Below are 20,017 nucleotides of genomic sequence, written 5' to 3'. Positions count from 1 at the left end.
CTAGTTCCTTCCACCAGGTTTAGAAAACAGAAGGTTCTGGCTGGATTTGCTGGACGCTTCTCTCTTCAGCATCTCCCTTTCTTGGTCCATCTTTGGGGTGTCTTTTCTGGCTCCAACCTTCAACAAGCAAGAGCAACAAATGCCCAAACTCTATAATTGTAGGGACATCCCCAAATATTTCTCAAATGGCATTTTTTTTTTACTCAAAATAAAATCTTTGTTGTAAAAAATATTTATATACACACATAGACGTGAGCAAAACGAAGGTAAAATGATCCACCATTATCACACTACCCACAGGTAACCTTATTCACATTTTGGTGTACACTCTTCCAGATACACAGATAACATTTTCTTCTTACATTTGCATCTTTCTTCGAACCAGGAGTTTCTGATTATAGGCACATTCATTGGGATGGACTTTCGCTCGAAAAGCTGTTACTGAATGGAATGCCTTATGTCTCTGATGTCTTAGGAGGGGAAAATGCAGGATACTCTAGGGGGTCGTCTAACCCTTTTCTGAGCACTACTCCTGGCTCCAGGCAGCCATGTGTGTGACTCTGTCCCTGGTCATAGCTGATCGGGCACTTGGCACGGGCTGGGCTTTTAAAATGGTCACTCCCAGGATTTGGGGTTATGGGCTCTAAGATGCCACTTGCTCCCTGGGCTGGTCCTTTGAACTGGGGGACCGTGAGGTCATTCCTTCCTGTCACATGACTGGAGAGAGCAGAGATCAGGGGAGCCATGCAGAGAGACAGAGAGGAGATATGGCCTGTGTGTGTGCGTGCACATGCTTGTGTGTGTGTAAAAGAGATGATGCCTGAGATCTGATGGCTTACCAGTTCTATTTCGAGGCCAGGCTCTCTTTCAGCTCTCACTTTTTATGAGGCACTCACCCCTATATCCTTAAAAAAGCCCCCTCCCTCTTTTTTTCTTTTTTTCTTTTTTGCGGTACGCGGGCCTCTCACTGTCGCAGCCTCTCCCGTTGCAGAGCACAGGCTCCGGACGCGCAGGCTCAGCGGCCATGGCTCACGGGCCCAGCTGCTCTGCGGCATGTGGGATCTTCCCGGACCGGGGCATGAACCCGTGTCTGCTGCATCGGCAGGCGGACTCTCAACCACTGCGCCACCAGGGAAGCCCCCCCTCCCTCTTTCTGAATAGGTTTCTATTAATTGCAACCCAAGAATCTCACTCACACGGTTCTGTATGTACTGTAGATGCCACTGTACCTTGCAAGTTTCTTCCCAGCAGGTTGCACACTGCCTTCCTGCAAGCTTTTGACTCCAACACATGCCCCTGGGGGAAGAGGGCTGGTGGGTAGTCAGCTGGTTTCAGCTGGTTTCAGTCAGGTGGTTTCAGCTCTGCCACTGACTGCGTGACCCTTGGTTTCCTCATCTGTCAAATAGGGACCAGAATGTCCTGTCTTTCTCAGGGGTTGAGAGGAGGTTCTGGGTGGATTTCAATGGAAGGGGCTGTTAGGACCATCTCTGCAGCTCTTTTCTCTTTAAGACAGGTGCCAGACCTGTGCCAGTGGCTGACTTGAATGTGTTGTGAGACTGCATTCAAAATCATTTCAAGGGAAAAAAAATCATTTCAGGGTAAGAAAGGCTAACATCTCTACACTAGCCCACAAAGTAAATCTTGGCAGGAATGCCCAGATAAAAGGAAAACAGGAAATGTTGAAAATCTTTCGCCTCTAAACCACTTTTCGTTTGTATCCTTTTTTATTTGATTTTCAATAAAATTGCTGGCTCTGGGTGTTTCCCAGAAGGCCTCCAGTGCCTTCCCCTCCCCCACCCCAGCCCCTGCCCCTGTCCCTTCTCCTGAACAAACGACCTAAGGGACCCAGTATCTGGAGGTGAGAGAAGGCAGAAGGGCAGTACCACCATCCTAGGTGCTAAATGATTTGGGGACATAGAGACAAAATCATAAGAAAAGGAGAAGGGGGGAGTGGGGAATCCCAGGAACCCCTGCCCTAAGAAGGAAGTATGTGGGTGAAAGAAGGGGGAAAGTGGTACAGAATGGAGCCAGAAATAAGGATGAAAGTGCCTATTATAACGATCCCTTCACCTGCCGAAGGGGAGCCCCATTTGGTGGTGGGCTTTCTGGCAGCCCATGGGAAATGGAAAACCCAGTGTGGTCCAGTGTTCACAGCGTCCATGAGATATGAGGGATGTGTTGCTCAGAAGTGTTCACAGAACAAAGACAATACTGGATTTTCCCCCAGAGAGGACATTGTGTGATGTAATGGACAGCACCCCTGAGAACGGCAACGTGGTGTTGGCTGAGCCACATCTGTGCACAGCTCTTGAGACGGACTGATGTCGTCACATCCCAGTGAGTTCAGTAAAGTTCAGGAAAAGCAGGTGCACAGGGGCCAGCCTGGGCCCTTCAGTGCCCAGCTGCCCACTGATTGAACTTAATCCAGGAAGGAGTTTTGCAGCAATGTTCAAACTGGGGTTCCCTGGCGCCTTTGGGTGCCGTGGAAGGGTGTGACTCTCAAAGCACACACACCTTTCTCCCACCAGAGAAGCTCTCCATTATCTTATACCCCAAGTTCCTCATGGAATTTTGCTTGGATAAACGGTTCTGCAAAAAAAAAGTGGGGGGGGGGCAGGATGGGGTGGGAGAGAAGAAGGCTGTTGGTTTAAAACTAACCCCTGCTTTATAATATCTGGGAACTTGGATTGTGACTGTGTCAACTGAGTTTGTGATAAATACTGAGTGGCTGCAGGCTCGAGGCCTTCTCCACGGAAAACACCTGGATGGCAACTGTCAGTTCAATATGGGCCCATCAGCCTTCACGGACAGTCCTCTGAGGGTAGAGTTAGCATCCTTCTGGGAGAATGGAAGAGTCTTGTAAGCACCTATGCCCGGTCCCAAAAGACAGCCTTATTTCCTCCATGAGTTTTGTGACTACCCAGTAAGGTTGCCAGATTTAGGGGAAAACACAAAAAACACGATGCCCAGTTAAACTTTAATTTCAGATAAACAGCAAAAGCTATTCAGTATAAATGTCCTAAATATTACACAGGGCATATTCACACTAACAAATTTGTTGGCTTCATTCTGAAATTCAGATTTAACTGGGCATCCTGTATTTTATCTGGCAACCCCTCCAACGTGTACTGAGCACCAACTAGACACCGAACAGGGAGGTTCTGAAGCAGGTGTCGCAAGATGGCAGCCCACAGATATATTCCATTTGGCTCATGGGATTTTTTTTTAAGTTATGTTTCAAAATAGGGCAGTTTCCTGGAATACTCTGGATTTCCAGCTTCCCTGGGAAACTCGGAAGATCTGGCGACCCTAGGCCCACAGACCCACAAGCCACCATCACAAGCCTCCATCTTCCAGGCCCCTTAGAAAGGCACTGGGCTCGTGTGTTTGCTGCTGTCCACCACCACCCCAGCTCACTTCCCCCACTTCTTTTACTTTCCTGGCCCCTGTAGGAGTCAGGTTGGCGACCCCGGTGGATACTCAGAGCTCTCGGAGAAAGTCTCTTTCCTGACACCACTGCACATTCACCTGCGGAGTGTCAGTCTGCAAGGGAGACCCCAGTTCCCTCTCACTTTTGTGTCTCCAGTGCCTAGGGGATGCTCTTTCTTTGATGAGCTGCCCCTGAGGTGCGGGGCCTTGAGCAGATGAGGGTCGGCAACGGTAATCAAACCCCAGGGGAGTGGCAGGCTCCAGATTTTCAGTGATGCTGGCTTCCCAACAGGCCCCTGTAGTCCCTGCCAGGGAGGTTAGCCACTGGCGCTTTCAACATTTCCACTGGGTGGAAAGCCACTGGACATCTACAGCCTCTTCCACTGATCTAGGAGGCTCTGCTTCCAACTAAAGCAGATCTGTCCTCCAAGAAGAATACAGTATCCTTCATAGCCTTCTTGATTGACCACCTCCTTCTCTGCTGCAATCTGGAACAGAGATTCCCTAAAAGGTTCAGCAGGACAGTGTAGCATTGCCCCAAAGCCACACCCCCTTCTGCAGACCTCCATCCTCACCTCCTCACCTAGGAAGGCTCAACATTCCATCCAAATGGGTAGCATCTGAAAGTTGAGAAAAATCCATTTTTCTCTGATGCAAAAGGCAAAGAAGAACATAAGCTAAATTTTGTCAGTGTTCTTTCTGTGTTAAAGAGATGAATGTTTGTAGAGATGGTGAAGAACTCAAAAGATGCAGAACTCACATTTCCAGGTGAGCCAGAAGAGAGAAGAGAGAAAACCATAGAACGTCAGCAGGAAGCCCAGTTGACAGTTATCCCACATCTATTATGTATTGGGCATTCGGCATGTGCCAGGCACAGAGCCAAACACTCGACATGCAGTATCTCATTTAAGCTTCACAACAACCCTATGGGGTGGGTGTTGTTATTATACCCAATTTACAGATGAGATGTCTGAGGCTCAGAGACTTTAGGAGAGCTGGGAATTAGTGCAGATCTGACACCCAGGTGAGGGCTAGCTTTTCCTCCTTTAGGTTATAAACCTCCAGGTAATAAACCTGATACATTTCCAGTGGCATTTCTCTTAAATTTCAAGGAAGCATCCTCTAGAATTCTCTTAAAAGTTGAGAATTAAGACTATGAAATCTTGAACATGTTGAAACATTGCCATTGACAAATCAGCCCTGGAACTGGAATTAAGCCAATCCACGTTCCCACTTTGCAGACAGTAGAGGCGAGCTCTCAGGAAGCTTGAAAGCCAAACACATTTTGGTTGAATATGAGAGAGGAGACATTCAAGTTTGCTAAAAGGCCACAGTCATGCTGAGGCAACCACATTATCATGGGAAGAAACGAAGATATTCTAGGTGAGGGATATATTTGGAAAATAGAAGCTTCTCAACCAGCATCCTTGTGCTAAGACCAGAAGGTGGTTACTACCTAGAGCAGCATGTTAAGAGGATAGAGAGCATCCTGAGGGCCCCACTTGATCTGAGACATTTGCCACCCTGTAAAGTGGAAATGACTGGAAGTTTGTTACTTATTCATTCACATATATGATTGAGCTGGGAGGAGGCAGAAACTGCCCTACATCTAGGTTTTGTCTGAGGACCACCTGGGGATATAAAATGGCAGAGGGGGTATTGGGATGGGTCCCGGATGCTGTGGGAACATTGTGCTTCTCTGAGATGTGAGACCCCCTGGAACTTCACGCTGCCTCTGGCTTTAACAGAAGCGGGGCACATGGTGCTCCGGCTAAGAGCAAAGAGCCAGCTTCCCATTCTCCCTGCCCTCCAGCCTGAGCCTAGAAGTTTGGTGTCTAGGATCTCCTCAGTACAGAAAGGTTTCCTCCAGGTTCCTTGCCAAGTGTAACTTGTGCGACTCCTTCCTCAAGAGTGGGCCTGGAGTCCTTCGGGGGATGGAGTCACCAGGGCCACCTTGAAAAGGATGGTACGTGAAAAATCTGCTCCGTCTCGCCCACTCGTAAGAGAGTCTCCGTCTCTAACAAGCTTCAGAACTGACACCTCCTACCTTTTTAAGACCCTCTGGTTTTTTGTTTTCTGTCCTCCAAATGCCATTCATCGATTTTATATATTTTTTCCATTGCAGCTAACAGTCTTCTATAATTGTTTGTCAGTCATATGCTAAAGGGGGAAATCTTCTAGTTGACAAATATTTGTTGAATACCTAGTCTAGGCCACATATTGTGGTAGAAACTGGGGACAGAAGAATAAACAAGACGATATGATTCCAGCCCTCATTCATTCAACATATATTTGTTGAGAGCCTATGATATATGGCGGGGACTGTCCAGGTGTTAAGGTTCAACCCCGTTCTCAGTGGGAGCCATATCACCCCTGCGAGGCCAAAACTCTACTTTTTTAATGTATAAAGCGCAGACGTACGCACAGCGCTCTCTGTAATATTCAAATTTTATGGACGTGAGAGCAATTAGGAAAAAATGCCTAGAAGAACGATACTGAAAAAAAGGGTGGGAAACACTGGGTTAGATCAGTGAAGAAACACACAAAACTCCCTGTCTTTCTGGGTTTTATTCTGGGATAAATAAATGAATATAATGATTAAATAACTGCTTTTTGAGGACAAAGGCCAGTGCACTGAGCTCAGGAGCGTATTTCACAGGGACCTCCCTCCCCCCCACTCCCAGGTCAAGGGCCAAGAGAGGCCTCCCTGAAAGGGGGATGTTTAAAACCAAGACCTGAGGTGGTGTGGGAATGAACTGGGATCTTTCTAGAACCGATGCTTGCAGATGCCCAAAGCAGCCACTCCAGTATGCCCTGAGTTAATTTCCAGTTAATTTCCAAATTTCCAATCTAGATGTTGTTCTTTAAATGAGGGGCTTCTACCCCCGCCTTGTCCTTCTAAGGACAGGGCATGTGGTTCCAAACACTCAGGCTGAACGCATGTCGCTGCCTGTGGTCACTGGTTCAAGACGGACCTTGCCAGGTTCCCCCAACCCTCGGGCCCACACTTGCATTTTCACGTTTCCCATCCCCCATCTCTTCCTTTTCCCAGTTCAGCCATCCCGTCTGCCTTCTGCTGCCCCCGTCCCCCCACTCAAAAATGGGGACCAAAGCTTGCTCTGTGGTGCCTCCCACCCCAAGCTCGTGGCAGACCTGCCACGAGCGTGTGGATGTTTCTTGGGCCATCCACGCTGGCATTTACACTCCATAAGCTCTTACCCTTTGAAAATAAGGTACCTACTTTGTGTCTGGCTGCAAGATCACAAAACCTCTCCGTACGCCTCTCTTTCTCTTTGAAGGAACAGTTGCAAGGTGCTGATTCTTTGGCATTGCTCTGTACGAGACCCTCTAAACGTTCCCGTTCCCGAGTGAAAATATCAGGTAAGCACAACAGCGTTTAATGCATCCCCACCTGTTCCATTCGGGGACACACCTCTGAGGTTTCTAGGAGACGCTGGGATTCACTGGGATTGGTGGGCAGAAGAAGGGGGTGGGTGAGGGTCTTTTTCTTTAGCCTTCTTCTATCCGTACGCTGCATAGGCCTGGCCACACGGTTCTACTTTATCATTGTGGGTGGAAGAGCACCACCCAAGCCCCTCCTATCCCACGCTCCTCCTACACAACATCTACCAATTGCGGGACTTCCCTGGTGGCGCAGTGGTTGAGAGTCCGCCTGCCAATGCAGGCCACGTGTGTTCGTGCCCCGGTCCGGGAAGATCCCACATGCCGCGGAGCGGCTGGGCCCGTGAGCCATGGCCGCTGAGCCTGCGCGTCCGGAGCCTGTGCTCCACAACGGGAGAGGCCACAACAGTGAGAGGTCCGCGTAACGCAAAAAACAAACAAACAAAAAAACCACAAGTGGCACGGAGGAAGCCAGAATCTTGAGAATACCTGGGCCCAAGGAAATCTTGGAAGAGAGTGAGTTAAATAGAATAATGGGGATAATGACGATGGTAGGAGAGCATGTATGCTTTGTGGTCCTGTGTGCTAAGGGTTTTGTATACAAGCGCCCATTGAATGGAAGGCTACGAGTTAGGCGCCATTTTTATTCTCATCTTAAAGAAGAGGAATACGAGCTAATTAAGCAGAGAGAAGGTTAGGGGGTTTTCCTGGCTGAGACCACAAGGCAAAGCGGTGGTCACGCCCCCTAGCCAGGACTTGATTGGCTGGAGATTTGATTGGCAGGAGAGCCGAGCGGCTTCTCCTGCCGGAAGCAGCCGGTGCCCTTCAGCCTTTCTTACGCTTCAAGCCCTAAGAAAGGGCTTGCGTGCTTCTCAAGTGGCAACTTCTGTGCATTTAAAAATTTCCTATTGAAAATCCCAGCCTTAACCCATTCACAAAAGGTATCTGGGTCCTTTCTTGGCCGTGGCCCTAGTCGTATTCACCAAAGAGAAGAGCGTGTCCCATAAGAGCTGCCGGCTTTGGGAGGACCGGGGAAGGCGTCAGCTGGCAGGAAGCTCCCTGAAAGAAATAGAGGAATCCCCACCCATCCATGAGCTGCCTATTCTTCCCCCTTAGAAACCGGGCTTGCCGTGTGCCAGGCGCTGCAGGCATTTTGCCATTTAACCCTCCCGCTGCCCCACGGAGTAGGCCCCTTGTTAACAGTTTTGGTTGCTTTTGTTGAGGAACCTGCGATACAGAGGTCAAGCCACTTACTCAGGGTCATTCGGGGCAGCGGTGGGGCTTGACCTCTATTTGACTCCAAATCCGGCCTCTGAACTCTGAGAGACACTGCCGGCTTCTCGAGTGATGTGGATTAGAGTGAGCACGGCCTGGGCCACGGTTCCCGTCCCTCTGCCACATGGACAGAGCCACAGACCCAGTTCTCTGTGGATGCCCAGCATTTTCTACCAAGTCTCATTTTCACAGCCAAAGGTATTAGTGTGGAAATACGACTTTTGATTCTTGAAAGTTCTGCTTGGTGAAGGGATGGTCAAACATTAAAACTACAAACTACATTTTTTTGGGGGGGGCAATGCTGAAGCTTAAGATGTGTAATTTCATCTCAGTGCTTCAACCCTGCCACCTCTATGAACGGGTGAAGAGTTTCAAAGTTTTATACAGGAGACTACAAAAACGAAGGCTCCTTGTGAAAATACTTAGAAAAGAGGAATTCTATTTTCTGTTAATTTCTGCTTAAAAACAACGAAGATATACTCCCTGGAAAGAACTGATGGCAAGACAGATGTATACAAGTGCCCTTTAGAATCCAGCAAAACTTTAAAATTTATTATTGTTTTCTTCCTGACAAACAGGGATTTCTGACTGCATATTAATAACAAGCCTGAAATGCACACCTGAGTCCTGGAGTGAAAACCCCAGGAGCAACGGTGAGAGGTATACAAGGGGGCCACCCTGGTAAGGGAGACCCAGAAGGAAGGGGTGTGGAAAAGTGAACATGGGCTGGGGAGGGCAGCAGGTGGGGAGGGAATCCTGTTTCTGCCGCTTAGTAGCCAGGGAACGGTACCCTCTCTCTAAGGGGCCGACACTTGCCAGCATCCCTCGTGGGTTGACGGGAGAGATGAAGCATGTGCGGTGTGGAGCAGGTGCCTGCTCCTTGGTGAGTGCTCAGTACACGATACCATCGGCGACGCCACGATCATGGCTGTAGTTCATAAACATCTTTCCCCCAACTGTGAATTCCACGAATATGAAAGCTACTAGCTGTAGCTCTTCTGGGGACCTTGACACAGGTTCAACTTGGCCATTTCAGACCCTTCTCGGCTGAAGGATGTCTAGCGCCAAACAGGCTGGCACGTCCCTTGCATTGTGTTATGAATGAGGCAGCCCATGAATAATGCATGTGAAGCCTGATTATGTAAATCCTCAGGTTTTCAGTACATGACAATGGCTTTTTTGGGGCCCTTTGCTGTCCCATTCTGTGGTCTGGTGTCTCTGCTTTGGGGTCTAGCCTGCCAAGCCCTGGGGGCGGGGGGGGGGTCACTTCAGGGAGGGGTGAGCTCTCCAGAGGGCACATCAAAGGGAAAGTCACAGCTCTGCCACTGGCCCAGCTCTCCCTGGCATTGCTTGGTGTGAAAGGAAGCTGTCCTCTGCCTGAGGCAGCCCCATGACACACGCAGACTAAGGCCTGTGATGTTTAATTCAGAGCAGTGAGTACTGGAAACACCGCATCCAGGCTCCCTCAGAGCAGGACAGCCACTTTTCATTTCTGGGGCTATAAGCCAGAGAGCCTGCTGTCTGGAAACCTACTGCCTGGAAGGTTTGCAGGATGGAGGGCAGGCTTCTGCAAGGAGCTATCTGACCATCACCTCCTGGTTGAGGAGAAGGGCACCCTTCTATGACCTTGGCCTCCTTAGAGCTCATGCAGGCAACACACACACACATACAAATACACACACGTGCAAACACACAGCACATACTCACATGTACACACATACACGCAAGCATGCGTGTACAAATACACAGCCCCCAGTCAGAAGGACTTGAGTACTATTCTGGGTACTCAGAATGGCAAACCAAAATCTTTATTCTCAGAGAGCTTATTCATCGGCGTATCCCTAGCACCTGGCAGAACAATGAAAGGAAGAATAGCCGCCTTTAAAAAAATTCGGGATGTTCACTAAACTTATTGTGGTAATCATCTCATGAGGTAGGTAAGTCAAATCATTATGCTGTACACCCTTAAGCTCAATACAGTGCTGTATGTCAATTATGCCTCAATAAAACTGGTAGAAAATATAGTTATCTGAATAGAAAGAACAAGATAAGATACACGAATTATCAAGTTAAAAAAATACAGACGAGCTAGACTATGAGTCTCAGAAAGCACTGTTCACAACAGCCAGGACATGGAAGCAGCCCAAATGTCGTCGATGGAGGAGTGGATAAAGAAGATGTGGTACATATATACAATGGAATACTACTCAGCCGTCAAAAAGAATGAAGTAATGCCATTTGCAGCAACATGGATGGACCTAGAGATTATCATACTATGTGAAGTAAGTCAGACAAAGACAAATATCATATGATGTTACTTATATGTGGAATCTAAAAAAATGATACAAATGAGCTTATTTACAAAACAGAAACAGACTCACAGACTTTGAAAACAAACTTATGGTTACCAAAGTGGAAATGTGGTGGGGAGGGATAAATTAGGAGTTTGGAATTAACAGATACACACTACTATATATAAAATATATAATCAACAAGGACCTACTGTATAGCACAGGGAACTCTACTCAATATTCTGTAATAACTTATATGGGAAAAGAATCTGAAAAAGAATAGATATATGTATATGTATAACTGAATCACTTTGCTGTACACCTGAAACTAACACAACACTGCAAGTCAACTATACTCCAATATAAAATAAAAATTAAATTAAAAACAAGTTTAAAAAAATAGAGACAAGCTAGACTATGAGTCTCAGGTTAAGCTAACACATATATATGGAATAAAAAAAAAAAAAGTTCTGATGAACCTAGGGGAAGGCCAGGAATAAAGACACAGATGTAGAGAATGGACTTGAGGACATGGGGAGGGGGAAGGGTAAGCTGGGACGAAGTGAGAGAGTAGCATGGACATATATACACTACCAAATGGGAAATAGATAGCTAGTGGGAAGCAGCTGCATGGCACAGGGAGATCAGCTCAGTGCTTTGCGACCACCTAGAGGGGTGGGATAAGGAGAGTGGGAGGGAGACGCAAGAGGGAGGGGATATGGGGTTATATGTATGCATATAGCTGATTCACTTTGTTATACAGCAGAAACTAACACAACACTGTAAAGCAATTATACTCCAATAAAGATGTTAAAAAATAAAAAAAGAAAGAAAGCTGCCTGAAGTCACACAGTAAATGGTAGAACAAGAGTCTAAACCCGGGTCTGCCTAATGCTAAAGCTATTCTGCCACCTTCCTTTGCATCGGCGAATGCATTCTGTGCTGCCTGGATCCCACTGGGACCTCAGCTGGCTGCTTCTAAAGGGAGCTGAGGGGCAGCCTCAGAGGCTCTGCTCCGAGCAGGGACCTCTCACCTTCTGCTGCCTGATCGCCCTGTTGACCCTCTTCTCCCGGTGCAGCCGCTGTTCCACGCGCTCCAGGGCCTCCTTCAGCAGCGCCTTTTCTTCGGCCTCTTTGTAGATGTCGTCTTCCAGCTTTGCCACCTGTGACTGGTACATCTGAACCGACACTTTGCTCTGCCTGAGCACACAGGAGAGACAAAGTCTCTTTTCCCCTCATCTTTCTCAACTCACCACCAATGCTCCCGACCTGGGAGATTCTCAAAACACTTCCATATATGCCTAACTTAGCGGTTTCATTACAAGTGGGGGAGAAGGATGAAGATTTGGGGAATAGAGGGCAGAATAAATAGCCCATGGGCTGTGGAAGTGTAGCATGAAGGTGGCAAAGGTTATGCTGCCAGCCCCTCCCAACTTCCCAGAGAGGGTGGGGGAGCTGATACCCCTGAAAATATGATGGAATTATGAAAAGCACACACGTGGTGAAACATCAGACACATTCATAAAAGGTGCACCTTATTCCTTAAGAGAGAGTAGGGTACTTTAACTGCTGCTTTCTTGCCCAGAGACTTGGGTCCATCAGGCCCTGAGTCACCATCCCGCCTCCCCCCTCCACACCCAGGCCTCTGTCCTCTTGTCCTCGTCCCTACGGGTCTGCAGCTGCCCCGAGGTTTAGCCTGGAGAATGGAGGCCTGGGCCTTTTGCCGGGGACACGGGCCGTACCTGAGCTGTTCAATGTCTTTCTCGTATCGCCTCAAAAGCTCTTCTTTTCTCTCCAGCTGGTTCTTGAGTAGGGTGATCTTATCAAACACCAGGTCGAGGTCTCTTTGTCGAAGCTGGTTGACCTTCTCCCTCTCTTTTGGGGAGAGGTGTTTCATGGACACGTGACCTGACATATCTTTGATATTCATCAGACTCCCGAGGGTTTTGCTCATATCCATGTACTACGAGAAAGCGTTTCGCAGGTAAGAGGCCTGGCCCAAGACCGCTGGTGGCCACTTTGAGGAGGCAAACGTCTAATTCTGTTTCATTCATTTTCTGCAATTGCAGAGAAGAAACACATGCTTTGCAAATGAGTGCATTTGGGGCTTTTAGTACGACTTTCATTTTCCCCGCATCCATTTACACTATACCTTTTTGAGAATTGGGTGGCGGGCGGGAGGGGGAATGACAACAGACATAAACATTCACTCTTACTACCCAGTCTTCCAAGGAATTTGGCTGTGCAATTTCCAGCCCATGCTGGGATAGGAGATGGGTCTCGTGGAGCTACTCTAACAAATAAATATGTATGTGGGGTTGACGTTTAAACCACTTGCAGGGCACGCAGCTTTGGACAGGAGGGGACTGATGCTGGGTGTACCTACCAGCTTTTCACTAAGATCTAAAGCCGCAGCCACATCCGTTTTCCCTAACTTCTCAGTGGCCATGATGGACCCTGGGCTGGAAAGGCCATTCTGAGGCTGAAATGAAAAGAAAGAAAAAAAACTCTCTTGGCATTCCATTATGATTTTCTGCATCCAGAAGAATAACCCAAAGAATAATGGAAGAACTGGAAAGTTACTAAAGAATAATTCGAGAGGGTTGATTTTTTTTTTTAACATCTTTATTGGAGTATAACTGCTTTTACAATGGTGTGTTAGTTTCTGCTGTATCACGAAGTGAATCAGCTATACATATACATATGTTCCCATATCCCCTGCCTCTCGCGTCTCCCTCCCACCCTCCCTATCCCACCCCTCTAGGTAGACACACAGCACCGGGCTGCTCTCCCTGTGCGATGCAGCTGCTTCCCACTAGCTATCCATTCTACCTTTGGTAGCGTGTGTGTGTATATGTGTCCATGCCAAGAGAGTTGGTTTTAAATCCAGTCTGACTCTGTGAACTGCTTTCTTTATGACTGTGTTCCTACCCCTTCGGAGCACGACTGCCTTTGAAATGATGCATCGCTTGTGCCGTTCTTTGGCCACTGTCTCGTCTGTCTTCCCTTTAGGCCAGTGGTTCTCAACCAGGGGTGACTCTGTCCACCCTACCCCCTCTAGGACATTTAGCAATGCCTGGACACATTTGTGTTTGTCATAATTGCTGCTGGCGTCTAGTGGGTAGAGGACAAGGATGCTGCTAAACACCCCACGATACACAGGGCAGTCTCCCAAACAAACAGTTACCTGGCTCAAAACATCAGTACCGCCGAGGTTGAGAAGACAAGCTCCAGAGAAATGGGGACCATGTTGCCTTTGCTCACTATCCCCCTCCTTGCGCCCAGCGTGGCACCTGGCACTGAGTGGTGCATAGTGGGCATGTTTGTTGAATGAATGAATGAAGGTTAAGTAGAAAATAGCCTCCCTCCTTTTTATGAAAGGAATCTCATTTCTAAGCAGCAGAAACTACCCTCACAAAATTTGGCCAAACCTTCTCCCAGCTCTGGAACCTGGTGGGTGGGCGTCACTTCAGACCCTTTCCAGAGCCAATGCAGGTAGTATTTGCAGCTGCATCTCCCTAAGACCCCAACCAGCCAGCTGGCTGCTGGAAGCCCAACTGACTACACGGAAAGGCCACCAGACTGAATAGGGGGCCTGATCTGAATGACTACAAACAACCATAATAAGCCTCCTTGGAAAATAACTTGGCTTTTAATGCTTGCCGTCTCTTAGCCCTAGCATTTGTTGGCACTACCCTGAAAACCTCTGAGACTAAAAAAAAAACAACTACAAAAATCTAAAGGCCCCCAAAGTGACTGTGATAGATAAGAGTGGCCATATTTGTCTATGTATCTGTGGAGATGAGAATAAAAGAGGGTATCCGAAGATGACAATAAACCGGGCAGATCTGCTGCAAAAAGAACCTGAGATGCTGCTCAGTGGCTTCAGCTACCCTGAGTGGCATCCTCTGTACCTCTCCAGATTCCCCCCCTTTTCCTGAGGGGAGGGTCACTAAGGAAGAACCTGGGCTACGGGATCCAATCACACAGTCCCCACCCGGTCTCTGCAGCCTAGCAGACAGACCACCAGGGACACACCCATGGCTTCTTCAATCATTATTCTGTGACCTTGGGTGAGGCACTTGACCTCCCGAAGCCTTAATTTTTCTTATCTGTTAAATGGGGACAATAATAGTAACTATGACACAAGGCTGCTACGATGGCTAAGTGAGATAAGGCATGTAGCCAGCTGAGCTCAACGCCTGGCACACAGTAAGCAGTTAACAGATGTCAGCTATTCTTCCTCCTGCTCTTTCGTTTAATTACTGCCAACCTTGGAGGATTGAGAGTTGGGAGGTTTCCTGCTCTGTGGTGTCAGTGGTGGGATGAGGGCTTGTTGCTGAGGAGAAGGTAAATCTTAGAAGCAGGATCATCAGGATGTGAGATCCAGCTGAGCTCCCCACCTGGAGATGGTCCCTCTACTCCCAACCTCAGAGAAGGAAGGTTCAATTTTATCAGGAAAACCAACACGTTTCTGAAGACTCACATCTCTAGACGTGTGAGCAAATGTCTAGAAAAATTGTAGGAGAAAATGCGGGTACAGATAGGATGGCTTTATTATTTTTTCCAAAAGCTGGTTTAGACCAGCTGCTGCAGCAGGCCACACCCAGCAGGTCCTGTGGTTAACGCTGACCTGAGCTGTCCACTGTCATGTGTCAATCAAACACCCGATCAAGCATCCATTTAGGATACGGGCACCTTCAACCTGACAATCAAATTACTTCTGAAAATCCTGGCAGATACAAACTATGCTCCCTAAGAAAGGAAGCTTTTCTTGGATAATACTGTTTAAATACTGTTTAATAATAACTATGGGCTAGGCACTGGGATAAGCACTTTACATAATTATCTCCTTTAATTTTTCCATCATCATTTTACAGCTGGGAAATGAAGTCCCAGAAAGGTTAGGAGCCTGCCCAAGGTCACAGAGCTTGCAGAGCTGGGATTAGGACACAGATCTCTGATTCTAGAACTTGTGTCTTCTTAGTCATCATGGCTCCCTTCTGCTGCCCTTTATGTGTTCATGTTTTTCAGTTTATAGCAAAAAGCAAATGTTAGGCAAGCTCGTGACATAATGTTGTACATTAGCTTGTTGAATATTTTCTGCAGAATATAACATGTGATGTGAAAAGGAGGGCCCAGAGGTTGACCTGGCCAACATCAGTGCAACGCTACATCATGCTGTACATGATGGGAAGCCGCCTTTCTATTCAAACATTGGACCGCTGGTACGGCCAGGCACTGACCAGTCCATACAGGTGCTGGCCCATCAGGGAGGACCTGGTCTCGAACCAATGATGTATACAGTGGTGCCAGGGCACACGGCTAGTGTCTGTCCTCATGCCCACCCTCTCCACGTGTCAGTCAGTGCAGAGACAAATTTTCTTTGGTTACCGCTCGGAACTCTACTCTTGAAAAAGTTGGCGAGTCAGGTTTTACATCCAATATTTTCTGAACATTTTTTTCCATCCTGAGGGTCTTTAAGTCTAGAAATGATCCATCCATGTGGTCCTTATGATCTATAAAAGAAATAATTTACACTCAAAAGAAAGGCTCAGGAAGAAGTTACTGCATGTAAAAATCACAGCTGCTATTTACTGGACACTTACCACAGGCCATCCTCCCTTGGCAGGTGAGGAATCAAGGCCCAGAGAGGTGAAATGACTTGTCCAAGGCCACACAGCTAATATGAGGCTGCAGCCTCACGGGGCTGAGGCACTGAGGGTGAACCTTCGGCCACAGGTATGAGGATGGACTTGAACCCAGGCTTCTGTGTCCTGGCCCAGTGCTCTACCCAGCAGCAGGCTTGGCTTCTTGAAAGCCCTATTCCCTCTAAACAGGGTATTTATCCTGGGAAGTTCCCCAGGGTTGGTCCTTGCACAGCATCAGTCTATGAAAAAGTTTCCACTGGGCCACAGTGAAATCAGAAAAAGAAGGACAAGGTTGTGAGTTTTTCATGAAATCCTGTTTATTTAATATCAAGGCCTGCTCTTGACTCTGAGATCATGTCTCCCCAATTTTTTTTTCCTGCCCATCTTTTTTTTTTTTATAACGATGTCCTTTTAGTTATGAAATGGTGGGGATAGAAGATGGTGGTCCTGGCAAATTGGTCAGTCCCCAAAGTGAACCCTCAAGTCTGGGGCCCACGGCTCTCAGCACAGAGCGGGTGACTAGAAGGAGGAAACTTACTTGACGAGCTGGCCTTCTCAAGTTCTTTAATTCGCGCACGAAGCTCGGATAAGGCCTTTTTCTGACGCTGAATGACTTCCTCATGTCGGGACCCTTTGCACTTGGCCCCTACGTCACTGAAGGACTGCTCCTGTGGCCAGAATGGTGAGGACAGCGGCTTTATCAGGGATCAGAATCTCCCCCTCTTGTATTTGAAGAAACATGAACAAATCATGGATCAGCAGAAACCCTGTCACTTACTTAGTACCTTGGAAAATATCATCAAGGGGCTTCAGCAGAGAAGGAATTTAAAAATTTCATTTCAAATACAAAGTCACATCTAGGAAGATTTCCAACTTTCCTACCTACTTAGCATCACTATAAATAAGAGATCCCCTCTGTGTTCCATCCCCATGTTTTATTTCTCTTTTTCTTCTAATATTCATCTAAGCTTGGGTTTCCACTTGTTGTCATTCTGGTCTCATCTCTGAACAATCACATCAAATTCGCTCCTGGAGGGGCATTTTTTTTTTTTTGCCCGCACCGTGCGGCATGCGGGATCTCAGTTCCCTGACCAGGGATCGAAACTGCGCCCCCTGCAGCGGAAGTGCAGAGTCTTAACCACTGGACCGCCAGGGAAGTCCCTGGAGGGGCATTTTTTTAGGTAAGAACATGTGATATTTTCTTCTTAAAGGGTGGTGGTTTAATATTTGCTCGAGGGAATTTGATGGGCGGACTCCTGGCTGGTCTGCAGAAAGGAAAACACTCCTCTGAGACTCCTGGACTCTCTGGAACAGCGTGGTCCAACAGAAGTTTCTGCAACAACGGAAGTATTCTCTATGTGCATCATCCAATATGGTAGTCACTAGCCATGTCGCTAGAGTTGGGTTTACGAAGGGCACAGACAGGAAAGTTCTTCATCTCTTAAGGGTCATGCACATATTCTCCCCTTTGAGAATAGGAAGAATGCGGGTTTCTTCCTCCAGAAAAATTCACGTACAAAAATTTGCAGACAACTTCTGGAGCTTCAGGGACCCCCTGAAGCCCTGTCGTAGACTCCGAATTAAACAGTGCTTCCCTAGGGTAAGTGATTCATTCATCCACTCATTCATTCATACCACAAAGGTTTACTGAGCACGTCTATGTGCCACGCCTTGTTCTAGGCTCTGGGGACTTAGCAGGGACTAAAACTGGCAAAATCCCTGTTATCATAGATTCTGCATCCTAGTGTGAGCAGACAGACAATAAACAAGATAATCATGGAAAATATATGGTGGACAGTGATAGATATTAAAGAAAGAAACTGGAAATGGGATGGGGTGTTGGGAATGGTTTTCAGATGTAAGTACTGTGGCTAGGGAAGGTCCCAGTCAAAATGGCGAGAAAGGGACGAAACTGACAACTTGTTTGTTTTATCACAATCTTATAACAATTTTGGTTCAGAGAGACAGTGCTCACCAGACACTGTTTTAGGCACTAGGGAGAGATCGGGGAATCAGGCAGAAAGCTCTGCTGCTGGGGGCTCATTTCTATGGGGCAGACACACCAAACAAGCAGAAAGACATGTTCAAATTCCAGAAAGTGATAAATGCTACCAGGTAAACAAAGCAGAGAAGAGGGAAAGGGACATTTATTTGCTCTTCCTTCCTTGATTCATCAAAGGCTTATTGAAGGCCCATGTGACATGTGCCAGGCCCCACGCTGGCCACGATGGGCACAAGGCTCATGGCCTCGCTCGGGGAGCCCAGCAGGGCCGCCTGAGGTCCTCCTGGGGCCACTTCTCACCCCATGTCCCCACCACTCATTCCTTCATTTCATTCAGGCTCTGCTCCTGGTCTCCTCCTGGGAGGCCCCCTCCCACACGCTACTCTGCCCCGAATCCTGCTGTGTCTTTCCTCAGAGCATTCACTCCCGCTGGACATTTTGTTCGACGTTGACTTGTTTATTGCCTGTGTCTCCCCTTTTCCAGAATGTGGGCTCTGTGAGAGCAGAGTTTGTCTCCATTGTAGACTGTGCTATTCCCAGGGCCCAGCCTTATTCCCCGGGCATAGTAGGGGCTCAAGAAATATGGAGCCAGAAGGGGTCTGCCCCAGTGTTCCTGCTGGGACCAGGGCTCAGTCCCTGAGAGAAGGGGGCACTCTACCCCCGGCTGCACGTAGTAGGACCTCGAGGGAGCCCAACCCTGGCTACAGCCAGCTTACTTCCCAGGCTCTTTCTACACTGGCCTCCCTCTCTTTGAGGGTGTATGTTTGCCTTGGGAGTAAACACGAGGAATGTGTGTGTGTGTGTGTGAGCACACGCTGGAGGCTGGAGAGGAGGAGGTGGGCAGGGGTGGCCGGCCTTGGGGGTGGGGCAGCCGCAGTAGCCGGGCTGGGTGACAGCCCTTCCTCTGCCTGCAGAGCTCGCCGGAGCCCGCTGTGACCCTTACTCATGGCTCTTCTGGGAATTCGTTTATTTAGAGAAGATGGAGATTCTTTCTCATACAATGCTTAAGCCCTCTGACCCACTCTGGTTTAGAAAGCAGGAAGTAGCCTGAGTGTGGAAAGCCGTTCTGAGACAGAAAAAATCCTTTTTACTTTTATCTTGCGGCCTCCCTCCCCCATCTTCCTCAACTAACCCCTCCTCGTCACAGAAACTAAAAATCACAGGCCTCTGGTCAACAGTCCTTTCCAGCAAACACGTGCAGAGTCGCAGGGGGTCTGGTGTGGGCAGGGACCCTGAGCATCCTCCCCTGAGCCCAGCATAGGGCCTGGCATACAGCAGGTGCTCAATAGTTGTTGAATGTGTGAATGAGTATGGGCCGGGTCCTGCACGAAGAGCTTGGATTCCGACAGGAGTGAGACCTGGTTCCGGCCCCATGGAGCTCACAGCTGCGGAACCCGCTGCAGCCCCATCGCCAGGTGGCCCTAGTAACGAGGAGACACCTCTGCTAAAGTTCTCTGGATGGTGATCGTTGCCAGGGCCGGAGGGCTGGGCCACTGAGCCCTTTCCTTCACGCTGCGGGCGGCCCTGGCTCACTGCTCTTTGGCAGGGGAAAGGCATCTTTGAGAAGGCAGGAAGGCAAGCTGCCACATTTGGCCCTGTCTCCAAGTGAAAGTCCAAAGCCCGTTACTGAAACGCTCTGCTCTCTAGTTTCACAAAGCAAAGGAGATCCTTGGACTCCAGGAAACCTGGGGCCTCGAGGAAGCGCCATCCCCACAGTCAGCCGCCCACGTACAATGGGGAGCATCACAGCCCCTGCCACGGGGACAGAGGCGAGCGCCACCGTTGAGGACTGCGTGCTGAAGGCTGTTCTCGCTCTAGGACACGATCCCTGTGTGCTGCGCCGCTGGGACTTCCAGGCATGCAAAGGCCTCTGGGCAGAGGTTGCCAAGAGTCAGCCATGGAGTGTAAGTGGCATGGCTCTTTGGGAAGGCAGTTTGGCCATGCCAAGCACAGTTTAGGCTGTCCTC

At 48.4% G+C, this 20,017-nt stretch overlaps 1 protein-coding gene across 1 annotated transcript in view; it reads right to left on the bottom strand.

Annotated features, from left to right (window-relative positions):
* Window positions 1-20,017, bottom strand: part of FHAD1 (forkhead associated phosphopeptide binding domain 1) — a 131,332-nt gene continuing 111,315 nt past the window's right edge. The window contains exons 23-28 of the mRNA XM_060012343.1: window positions 16,587-16,716; window positions 15,792-15,916; window positions 12,784-12,879; window positions 12,140-12,360; window positions 11,432-11,597; window positions 1-117 (exon numbers count right to left, since the gene is read on the bottom strand). Of these exons, the coding sequence (XP_059868326.1) occupies window positions 1-117; window positions 11,432-11,597; window positions 12,140-12,360; window positions 12,784-12,879; window positions 15,792-15,916; window positions 16,587-16,716 (855 nt within the window). The remainder of the gene's footprint in view (window positions 118-11,431; window positions 11,598-12,139; window positions 12,361-12,783; window positions 12,880-15,791; window positions 15,917-16,586; window positions 16,717-20,017) is intronic.

The sequence above is a fragment of the Delphinus delphis genome, chromosome 1 (assembly GCF_949987515.2).
Source record: "Delphinus delphis chromosome 1, mDelDel1.2, whole genome shotgun sequence".
In the NCBI taxonomy this organism is placed as follows: Eukaryota; Metazoa; Chordata; class Mammalia; order Artiodactyla; family Delphinidae; genus Delphinus; species Delphinus delphis.
The sequence above is the reverse complement of the archived record's forward strand: the minus strand, read 5'-3'. Positions and strand labels throughout refer to the sequence as shown.